The sequence below is a fragment of the Fragaria vesca genome, linkage group LG3 (genome assembly GCF_000184155.1).
Source record: "Fragaria vesca subsp. vesca linkage group LG3, FraVesHawaii_1.0, whole genome shotgun sequence".
Taxonomy (NCBI): Eukaryota; Viridiplantae; Streptophyta; class Magnoliopsida; order Rosales; family Rosaceae; genus Fragaria; species Fragaria vesca.
The window spans coordinates 26,003,769-26,015,823 of NC_020493.1; the positions used below are offsets into that span (position 1 = coordinate 26,003,769).

At 36.8% G+C, this 12,055-nt stretch overlaps 2 protein-coding genes across 2 annotated transcripts; one reads left to right on the top strand and one right to left on the bottom strand.

Moving 5' to 3' along the window:
* Positions 1-2,958: 2,958 nt before the first annotated feature.
* On the top strand, positions 2,959-6,494 carry LOC101295905 (serine/threonine-protein kinase TNNI3K-like). The gene is made up of 12 exons (XM_004296215.1): positions 2,959-3,195; positions 3,846-3,920; positions 4,071-4,151; positions 4,300-4,394; positions 4,492-4,612; positions 4,698-4,777; positions 4,870-4,932; positions 5,032-5,138; positions 5,249-5,334; positions 5,437-5,555; positions 5,639-5,763; positions 6,028-6,494. The coding sequence occupies exons 1-12, from the start codon at positions 2,959-2,961 to the stop codon at positions 6,492-6,494; spliced, it is 1,656 nt and encodes a 551-aa protein (XP_004296263.1).
* Positions 6,495-7,741: 1,247 nt separating this feature from the next.
* LOC101296195 lies at positions 7,742-9,766 on the bottom strand. The gene is made up of 5 exons (XM_004296216.1): positions 9,746-9,766; positions 9,581-9,645; positions 8,254-8,477; positions 7,980-8,155; positions 7,742-7,870 (listed from the first exon to the last, which is right to left on the bottom strand). Exons 1-5 carry the CDS (start codon positions 9,764-9,766, stop codon positions 7,742-7,744), a joined length of 615 nt encoding a protein of 204 aa, XP_004296264.1.
* Between the last annotated feature and the right edge of the window lie 2,289 nt (positions 9,767-12,055).

Genomic DNA, 12,055 nt, shown 5'->3' on the forward strand with positions numbered 1-12,055 from the left:
CTAAGCCACTGAAAACATGCTACTGCACTTACTAAAGCTGCTATTACACTAGCTGAACCACTAAAACTCTGCTACTACATAGTTTTCCAGCAAAACATGCTGCTACTGCATTAGCTGAACCACTGAAAACCTGCTACTACTTCTACTGGGATGTTAACCTCTGCTACTACTTTCTATTGGAATGCTAATCCATGCTACTACTACTACTAGAATTAACTGCTACTACTACTGGGATGTTAACCCTGTTACTACTTCTATTGGGATGTTAACCCTGCTACTACTTCTATTGGGATGTTAACCCCTGCTACTACTTTTATTGGGATGTTAACCCTTGCTACTAATTCTACTGGAATGTTAACCCATGCTACTACTTCTACTGAAATTAACTGCTACTACACTAAGTTATTAAAAATCTGTTACTGTATTCCATTTACTGAAAAATCTCAAAATGAGATACTTTTCACTTCTAAAATCATATTTAATTAGTATAGGGTTAGTTTAGTAAATTAAATCATAACACATGGCATGCAAAGAAAAGATTGTCCTTAATTGTTAAAAACTGTCCTTATTTGTTTAACAACAACACAAGTGGATTTATTTATGTTTCAAATCCTTTTGAAGGATGTATATGTGATTTGCTATTATTAATAAGGTGCCCGAACTGTTATTTTCATGACAACATCGTACCTAAGGACATTGTTGGTGAATTGTGTTTCTTATTTTCAGATTTTCCTAAAGACATTGTTGTTTAATTGTGTTTCTTACTTGCCTAAGGACATTGTTGGTAGTACATTTTTAAGGACATATGCTATATATTTTCACTATTTTCATACGTTATATTTTTCTTATTTTTTCATTATTTTTAGACACTATAATACCTATTTTAATTGTATTTACATAATTAATTGTTATTAAAAAATTATAATAAATACAAAAAATAGAAAACCGATTGATCCTCGATTGATCATTTGGGTGTTGTCTGCCCGACTAGCACCTAGCGTGTTTTAGAACCTTGGCAGCGAGTTCCTTACTTTGTCAAATGGTCGTTGCCGCCGTTGCCGCCTATTGGTAGGGTAAATATAAGTGTCATCGGATTCATTCGACAACATAGTTGGAAATATGAATTATTATATATGTAATCATGTTACATATGTATTGATCTTTAAGTATGTCACCGTTGTGTGAAAGCAAATAGAGTCGTTATTAGATTAGTATTATTTTCTAGTTGGTGTCTGGTTGAGTACAAATGTATTATAATGATTCTGATATTATTTCAGGTCTTTATAATAAGAAGTTTAGGCTCTATGTTCCCTTTGTATTCGACAATTTCATTAATTAAAGCGTGAGTGCAGCTGCACCAGCCCATTATTAAAAATAAAATAAAAAATAGATTGGCACCAAAGTAAACGTAATATCCACTAGTAAAATAACGATGATCAGAATCATCGACATAATCGGCATAAGAGGAAATAAGGTCTTGTTCCAACATTATACATAAATAACGCAGTGCGCGGCATAGTCCCCAGGTCTTTATAAACCAAACCATGATCAATAGTTCTCTTAAACACAAAATGCGTTTAACAATAGTCCAATGCACAGTAGTAAGAAAATGCATAAACTTGGTTCAAAGCAAAACGTATATCTAAACAGGTAATAAGTAGTGAAGATTGGCTCTTTTGACTCATTTTATGTAAAAAGATGAAGCATAAGATCATGGATCCTTTTATTTTGTTGTTTGTGATTTTGGAGCTCTTGTGTTTACTGTTGAGTGCTATGTTGCACGGACCCTCCATTGTAGTGGAGTGTCTCAGACACTCTGACACGCTGACATGGCGTCTGACACGGCAAAATATGTGTCCGACACGTCACGTGACGTGTCGGAAAATGTTTATTTTTCCAACACGTTGACCGACTCGCCACATCATCTCCGACATGCCACATCATCATTTATCAATTTTTTTAATTGAAAAAAAAAAGAAAAAAAAAGAGAAAAGAGTACCAAAACCTAAATAAAGCTACTGTCCATTTTTGAAAACAAGCTACTGCTCAGTTTTGTCAGCAACCTACTGCAAATTTGATTTTTTTTAATGTTATATTTTAAGTTAGAGGTCTGCTACTTCTAATATTATTAATTATGCACTTTTATCATTTGCATTTGACTCTCTTTAATGTTATTTCTTCTGGTTATGCAATGAATTGAATTTAAAACATTATTTTGGTAATATATGAACTTATTTTATATTTTAGTATATTTAATAATAAATATATAATTTTATTTGCCGTGTCCAAACCGTGTCGGATATTCAGTTTCTGAGTTTTGCCGTGTCGGCGTGTCGTGTAGCGGTGTCTGTGTCCGTGTCCGTGTCCGTGCAACATAGGTTGAGTGTGGACTCTAGTTAGAAGAAATGAGTTATTTAACTTATTTTAACTTGGTTTATGTAGAAAGATGAGACATAAGAAATCAAAATGAAAAGCCCCGCCAACTCAAAACCCTTTACCTTTCCCCTTGGCTTCTGAGAAACTACAACACAATCCAACTTTAAGATCATCAGCCAAACCAATCCCACTAAGTCAACTAATTAACCCAAACTTTAACTCAGCGATGACTACGAGGTTCTCCAACATCTAGATCAAATGCCCAAGAAAGAGACACCATATATACCTTGAAGACTCCGAATATATGCATCACTTATCCTCAATCCAATTCATCATTCCCTTCATACCATACATACATACTCAAAGTCTCACGCTCTTAATTCCTCTTTTATCTCCTAATTGCTTTCACTGCTGACTTTCTCTTTTGATACCATGGAAGATTGCAAACCTCCATCATCCTTGTCATCAAAGGTACTATATGATTAATCTAATCTATTCATACTAGTCTAATTACTCGTTAAATTTTTTAATTTTGAGAAGGAAAGCCTTCAAATGAGTTTTAGTTTAACAAAGGTTAGAATGATGCAGAAGCCTAAAATGTTAACTCCAGAAGGTCCATACAGACTTCTCTATTGTTCGAGTAAGGGTGACAAAACAGGGGTGATGCAGGAGTTAGAGAAAGGCGTAGAGCCAGATCTTGGGGACTATGATAAGAGAACAGCTCTTCATTTGGCATCTTGTGAAGGCTGCACCGAGATTGTTCTTCTTCTTCTTCACAAAGGTGCTAATGTTAATTGCACTGATCGTTGGGGCCGCACTGTAAGTTCATCTATACATGTTTACTCGAATATATGATCCAGTTTTCTGGTTCGGTGGTATATGCATGATTCATAACAAGTACATTTCTTAGAGAATATATGTCGATCATATCTAGCTAGCTGATCAAGTTAACTGATAAAGATTACCTCTGCACAAAATTAAAGTAAACAAAAATCGTTTGCTAAACCGAATGAATCAAACAAATTGACGACGAATCATGAGGCTGTTAACTTTCACTAAAATTGTCTAGTTGTTTAATGCAATCGGGTGAGCAAACGAATTTTGTTTACATTGAATTTTTTTTTTCTTTTTTCTTTTTTTGCAGAGATTTTACATTCGTTTGCTCAATTGATTTTACATTGATTTTATCTATGTAAACAAAATTCGTTTGCTCAAATTCGTTTACCAATTGAATTTTGTTGGATAACCGTTCAAAATGTTAACGAATTTTGTTTACATTGTATTTTTTTTTTTTATTGGTTTATCCAACTTTTAAACGGTTAAGATTATGATTTATATTGCCGAAAGTATATAAATAACACAGAGTCTGGACGCATACGTACATACTAGTCCGGACGCAAATATTTTCCTTGTATGTAGATGTTTTCAGTCGATCATTTGCTTAATTATATGAATGAATGATCTTGCAGCCATTGTCGGATGCTCGTAGCTTTGGTCATGATGGGATTTGCAAGATATTGGAATCTAGGGGCGGAATAGATCCGGTATATATTTCACTTTTGCAGATATGTTTTCCTCACATCACTAGCTACTTCACTTACATATTGTATGAAATTAACAAATGATCCCTATGTTATTATATAAGTTCTACTCGATCGATCAACTTATTCGTCTACGACTAATATTACGATTAGGTAGGGCTTGACTCTCAACTTCCGTGCTATGAAATTTCTTACAAAGAGGTGAACATGGACGAGGCAACACTTATTGGAGAGGTGATCGATAAACTCTGTTATATATTTTAACTTCTTGCTAGCTGGGAATAATCGTTCTGAAAGTTTAATTTTGGGAAATATCAAACCACTACACCTGCATCTGCCATATATGCTTCATATATAATTAAAATTGAATAGCAATATGCAGGGAGCATATGGTGAAATTTATTTAGTAAAGTGGCGCGGTACAGAAGTTGCTGCTAAAACAATCCGTCCCTCCATCGCTTCTAAACCAACTGTCAAGTCAGATCCCTGCTTATCTTCGATCATCTATTATTTTTACTCATCTTGTAACTGCATCTGCATGCCAGTAGAATTACACTATTGCTAATTTTTGCAGGGATCTATTTCTGAAGGAACTTGCTTTGTGGCAACGGTTGCGTCACCCAAACATAGTTCAATTCCTTGGGGTCATGAAGCACCCTGATCGCTTGATCTTCCTTACGGAGTTCCTTTGTAATGTGAGACTTCCTCTTGTTTTTTTTTTCAATTGCAAGTTCAGCATGCTAATCATGATTCTTCCATTCAATGTGTTGAATGTATTAGGGAAGTTTGCATGATATATTGAAAAGGAAGGGAAGACTTGATCTACAAACCGTTATTGGTTATGCTTTGGATATTGCTAGGTACATTCACGGTTGATTGATATGTAATTGATCTATAAGCCTTACCATATTTGCTAATCTCACCTCCAAATATATCTTCTAAAATCTTGCAGAGGTATGAATTATCTCCATCAGCATAAACCGCGCCCTATAATCCATAGAGATTTGACACCAAGGTACAAACTAAACAGAAAATTGTAATTGCATAATGACGATCTACAAAAAGTAAAATATACCATTAATTCGAAAGCTAATACTACTTGTTTCTTGTGCAGAAATGTGTTACAAGATGAAGCTGGACGCCTCAAGGTCACAGATTTTGGCTTAAGCAAAATAGCACAGCACAATGACGTATCTGGTTATAAAATGACTGGAAGGACAGGTTCATGTAAGATTATGGCCTTTGACTCAAAAAAATCCAGTAGTATTGCTCTAATTTATAATCTGGTGCTTAACTGATCTGATATTGTTGTCATCATATTTGTTAATTAGATCGGTATATGGCACCAGAGGTTTATCGTCGAGAATCATATGGAAAGAGTATTGATATCTTCTCATTTGCTCTAATAGTACATGAGGTGCATTTCCTCTAGCTTAGGCTCATGTAATTCATTCATAACATATTCTTTCTCAGTGTGTAATATCACTAACTCATAGTCGATCATGGCTTTTGCTTAAAGATGTTTCTAGGAGGACCATCAAATCTGGCAGAGGATCCTGAACAAATTGCAGACAAGAGAGCATATGAGCATTCAAGACCACCTCTCTACTCTTATTTGTACCCCGAACCAATTAGAGCGTAGGTGTTCATGTACTAGTAGTATATAAATTGTTTAACATCCACAAGTATATAACTGATAGCCATATACTTTGCTTATATAGGCTTCTAAAAGAATGCTGGCACCCGAATCCAGATTGCCGACCAACATTCCAAGAGATCATTGAGCAGTTGGAGCTTATTCAAGAGGATACTCAAGTCAAGAAAAGATTGGGGTCTACTTGTAATAGTAAGTGTGTCATCTCTTGAATGGGATCATGACAATTATACTACTTTTTGTTCTTGTTTTATGTATAGGGATGTGTTAGAATATTAAAGAACATCTTGTGGTTTATGTAACGGAGATTACTCAAACCACTAGATATAAATCAAGTTTGTTTATGTAATACTAGATACCATGATTATCTAATAGAATGATGGAAGCAAGAATATTAACAGGTAATCAAAAATAAACATAAAAGTTGAAGAAGGAGCTCCACAATTTGTGGAGCAGCAACAAAGGCAACTACAAGATCAGTCACTCAATTGTGTACAAGGCTGGAACAGTCCGGAGTTTCGGCTCCTCCAGACCAAAGTCTAGAAAGGCAAAGAGGTCCCCGAATGAACGTCTACCAGCGAAGGTGCATGAGGAACCAATCAACAATTGAAAGGTATCAACAACCTTTAGATTCTGATTCTTCGGATGAAGAAGCTGGAAATTTTCGAATGGGACGCAGGCTGGTTGAAAGAGATCAAGATCCTAGATTAAAGGCGGCGATTTCTTATTTTTCTGGTGAGGAACAACCGGAGGAGGTCTTGGACTGGTTGAAAGAAGTAGAAAGGGTCTATGAGTACTTAGAGATTCCAGAGCACAAAAAGGTCAAGGCTGTAGCTATCAAATTCAAAGGGTATGCTTCTTTTTGGTGGGATCAGGTTCAAATGTCAAGGATTCAGTCTGGAAAAGAGAAAATCCAGAATTGAACGAAGATGCAGAAGCTTATCCGAGGTCAGTTTCAACAGTATCAATCCATCCAGCAAGACAACCGATTTTTTTTCTTTGTTTTTTTATAAAAGAAACAAAATTTATTAACTAGATTCATTTTTATTAGAAGTAAATTCAGATATGCCATGTCATTAAAACAGTTAATCATAGCCATTGAATGTTCTTATATCTAAGGGCTGTAAAGAGGAGTAAAAATTTGTGTCAAAAAAAAAGTGTCATTTATTCCGGACCCTAAAACCATTGCATACATTAGATTAAAAACAAAATTTCACTCACAGTATTAGGGTTAAGCTTCCCAATTAATGCTCGAAACACTCCTCGAGCGCTACCTCCAACAATCCAATTCCTCTAATCAACCCCGCGTCTAACAATAAACTGTAGAAACAATCGATCAGGACAGACTTAAGAAATAGTTGAATTTACCCTTCCTGGTTCAACCAAGGTTTCCTGGGTTGACCACGATTGACCAACTAACGATGTTTCAACATTTTTCAGTTTAACCTTTAACTTAACAATTCGAGTCATTTCACTAGACGTCCTACTCACGGTTAAACACTTAGGCATTGCTTCATAATTCATGAATCATTTGGGTTTCCTTAAATGGAAAGTCTCCTAAACGAAAAGTTTCCCAAAATAGAGACTTTCCCAAATTAGTAAGTTTTCCGATACAACCCGATCTTTCCTATTCTAGAAACTAGGACGCATCTTGAATTAGAGGATTGGTGACTACCACCAAAGCTTCTGCCGGAAAAGCTGCTCTTGCTGGAATCCGTCAACTAACTGGAAATGTTCACCGAATTCCGATGACTTGCCGGAATCTGCCCAAAACCTCTAATAAGCTCCGATTTACTCCAAAACCAACATGCAAGACCAGAAAACAACGATTCAATCATCCAATCAACACCAGCAAACACAACCAACCAACATTTATATTATATACTAATTCTCAGTTTCAATTTGAACAATATTATAAGGTGTGAACTTACAAGTTTGTCATTCTTTCTGTTTTTATTATATCTTTGTCACTCACTCTTACATGCATAATTTATATTTTTATCCATGTTTTTCTTTTTATTACAACTTTACAATTTTGGGGTTGAAGTGACGTTTTTATCTATTTTTTTCATTTTTATATTTAATCTTTTTTTCATATTTGTATGCATTTGTCAAGCCCCAAGCAACGCTTGGGTGCACCACCTTGCTGGGGTACACCGCCTAGTAGTAGCTAAAACAGGATCCTTACCTTCAATCTGCCCCAAATCGTGAATTCAGTAGCCTTACCTTGCTGAGACTCGACCCAACCATCCCTGCCGACGAACAACGCCCCCAACTGCCTATCCAAACTCGTGAGCCTCTGCCTTGCCGGATTTTCACATGCATGAAGCATAACGATCGAGTCAGTCCTCTAATCATCACCACAAACACCACAGATCAAGCAGAAATCCCAAAGACGAAGATTTTACCTTCTGAAGACGAATTTGAAGATCAACCAGAGTCCTCCATTGTGAACACGAGCCACTGCTCCAGTCCCAAACTACGACTGTTGCTCCTAAATCCCTCCAAGGCGCGACTGCGCATGGCCTATGAGCAACACACTCGCCGGAGCTCGAGATGTCAAAAACACACGTCGCCAAAAAACCTCGACAAAACCCAGAAAAGGCAGAATTAGGGCTTTTCGAAATTAGGGATTTAAAGAACAAGAGAGACTGAAATTGGAGTTAGGGAGGATGAATTTACCTTTGAGATGAAGGAAGTCTGGCTTGAGAATCAAGAATCGACCGAAGAAATCGATTTGGGGATTTAGGGTTCTTAGTTTCGATCTGAGAGGGTGGGGATGCAAGTCGAAATGGTTGGTATGAAGAAGTAAAGGAGAAAGAGGCAGTGTTTTGACGGTGGTGGTTCGGTGAATGGTAGTCAGAGTTGGCCGGACGACGCTGGTGAGAAAGATAGCAGTAGCCCCCCTTCGTCCAAAAATAAATAAAAATTACATAATAATGCGTGACCAAATTTATAAACAGAAAACACTCATTTTTAATCATTTTTATACAATAAAGGACACAAGTCCAGACCCACAACCAATAAATATCAAAGTTGATTTCGAAGTTTACCGAAAAATGACTATAATATTTAGTTTAATTACAAAATTACGCATTTTCTTACTCCTCCTCTTCCCCGATCAGATTCTCTCTCTCTCTCTCTNTCTCTACTCTCNCTCTACTCTACTCTCTCTCTACTACTCTACCTTAACTTACCTTACTTACCGTACGTACGTTACTACTTACTACTTACTACTACTACTCTCTCTCTCTCTCTCTCGTCTACTACTACTACTACTACTACTACTACTACTACGTACTTCTCTCTACTACTACTACTACTACTACTACTACGTCGTACGTACTACTACTACTCTCTACTACGTTACGTACGTACGTACGTACGTACTACTAACTACGTCTACTACGTAACTACTACTACTACTACTACTACTACGTACTACTACTACTCTACTACCTACTACGTACTACTACTACTACTCCTCTACGTACGTTACGTACGTACGTACGTACGTACGTACGTACGTACGTACGTACGTACGTACGTAACGTACGTACTACTACGTACTACTACGTACTACTACTACTACTACTACTACTACTACTACTACTACTACTACTACTACTACTACTACTACTACTACTACTACTACTACTACTACTACTACTACTACTACTACTACTACTACTACTACTACTACTACTACTACTACTACTACTACTACTACTACTACTACTACTACTACTACTACTACTACTACTTACTACTACTACTACTACTACTACTCTCTCTCTCTCTCTCTCTCTCTCTCTCTCTCTCTCTCTCTCTCTCTCTCTCTCTCTCTCTCTCTCTCTCTCTCTCTCTCTCTCTCTCTCTCTCTCTCTCTCTCTGCCCAACCCATGCTCAACCACCTATGCGTCACCGATGTCATTGATCACCGTCGAATCACCCTCACAGATCTGATAGGATTCGTCAATCTGATTAACTGATCTGACCTTCCACATACTCCTCCGCAATCGCCAAGCAAGACTCCTTCACATCATCGCCGTCAATGTGGAGGAACTTCTCTCCCTGCAGATTTAATTCCTCATGTGGTGTTAGCGCAAGGAGGCAACAATTGCAGCTTGATTTCTGATCTAGGTAATGGGGATGGACGACGTTTTTCAATTGCAATTGATTCGAGCCGCTTCATTTTTGCACATGATGGTAAGATCGGGGCGACAATAGCAGGATGTATGATCTGGGCGACAATAGCATGATGTATGATATGGGTGACAGTAGCAACCTAATATATGATCTGGGCGACAGTAGCAGCCTGATGTATAATCTTGGCGACAGTAGCAGGATGTATGATCTAGGCGACAGTAGCATCCTGATGTATGATCTAGGCGATAGTAGCAATCTGATGTATGATCTATGCGACAATAGCAGCTTGATATGATTTTTGCATAGCTCGAAATGAATTTTTCACAGCTTGGTGACTTGATTTGATTCCGGAGAATTTTCAGGAAAAAAAAATTGCAACAGCACATGCAGTAGCACATTTCTTGTCCATAGTAGTAGTGAAGGGTATTTGGTAAAATACATAATGATAGATGACATGATTACATTAGTTTGTCCTTATTTGTTAATTTTTATCCTTAAATATGTAAGATATTGTATAAATGATGTATTTTTAAACTGAAATTTGTTTAGTAATTAATATGTAGTTTGCTAAAAAAATAAATACAGAGAGAGAGAGAGAAAGACAGAGACTTGGGTCAGCGCTCGAACTTAGTTTTGACTGAAGTCAAACTCCTCTCTTCCTTTTTATACTTAAACTAACGGCTAAGATCAAAATTTTAAATGATCCGACGACTCATATTAAATGAGTTATTTTCTAATTTAAGAAAATTAATTTTTTTTAATCAAAACTTCACACTACCAGAAGAAAGACTTTGGCCGACGAAAATAAAAAAACCAGGCCGACGAATTATTTTTTCGTCGGCTAATTAAAAATTTTCGTCGGCTATGGTCAACTTTAGCCGACGAAATTAAAATTTCGTCGTCTGAATAATTTTTTTCGTCGGCTATAGTTTGTGAACTTTAGCCGACGAAATTTTTAAAAGTTTAGCCGACGAAAAATATAACTTCGTCGGCTAAAGTTCCTTATATTTGCAGATCTGGACAACAACTCATCTGGGAAAAAAAAAAACTATACGTAGAACCTTCAAACGCAAAAAAGTCGTGAAATAAGATATGACCAGAATAGTGAAATACGTCTACAGTTGAAAAAACACGGTATTCTGATAAAGTCTCGGTGCCGATAGTTGCGGTCAATGCAATTTACCCTTATTATTCACTATGCTGCAGATTTGGTTTTTGGTGTCCGATTGACTATTGTGATACCTTTCCGGAAGCGTAACGGCCCTACGAGTCAAACTCATCGCTAATGCCATGATGTACGGGCCTTTTTGGCCATCCGAGTCCGTTTAGGGCTTCAAAATGCAGTTTTCTTATTTTCCGATTAGAGTTGACCGTTTCGATCGAGCCCTTAACGTTGTCGAATCCAGTTGAATTTTTTACCATAGACATCTTTCGTCATAATGATCATATCGTCATAATGTCGAATCCAGTTGAATTTTTTACCATAGACATCTTTCGTCATAATGTCGAATCCAGTTGAATTTTTTTACCATAGACATCTTTCGTCATAATGATCATATCGGACGGTCGAATTTTGGTTTGTAAATTTTAGTCATCGGAATCACAACGTGTCTACTATTTACCGTTATTATTCCCTATGAGGAGCCCTATCGTCGGAAGGTAAATGTCTCAAAAATTTTATATGGGCAGTTGCGTCTCATCTACGTGAGAGTTTTTTGTGTGGAAGATTTGACCAAACCACGTAATATAGAGGGAGATATGAGCGTTTTCGTGTGATAAGTGACGATGGATTAGGGTTACCCGTTTCGATCGAGTCCTTAATGTTGTCGGATCCAGTTGAATTTTTTACCATAGATATCTTTCGTCATAATGATCATATCTGACGGTCGAATTTTGGTTTGTGAATTTTAGTCATCGGAATCACAACGTGTCTACTAATGCTGTATAACTTGTTTAGTAGGTTATACAACTTTGTGAACCAACTCTATATAGGAAAGCAAAATTAATCAAAAATCTCGTGAAATAAGATGTGTTCAGAATGGTAAAATAAGGCTATAGTTCAAAAATCACGTAAATCGGGTAAAGTCTCGGTGCCGATAGTAGCGGTCAACCCTATTTACCGTTATTATTCCCTAAGGGGAGCCCTATCGTCGGAAGGCAAATGTCTCAAAATTTTTATATAGGCGGTTGCGTCTCATCTACATGAAAGTTTTTCGTGTGGAAGGTTTGACCAAACTACGTAATATAGAGGGAGATATGAGCGTTTTCGTGAATTTATAGACTTTAGCCGACGAGATATTAAAAAAGTACGTCAGCTAAGGTCAAAAATTTTTTG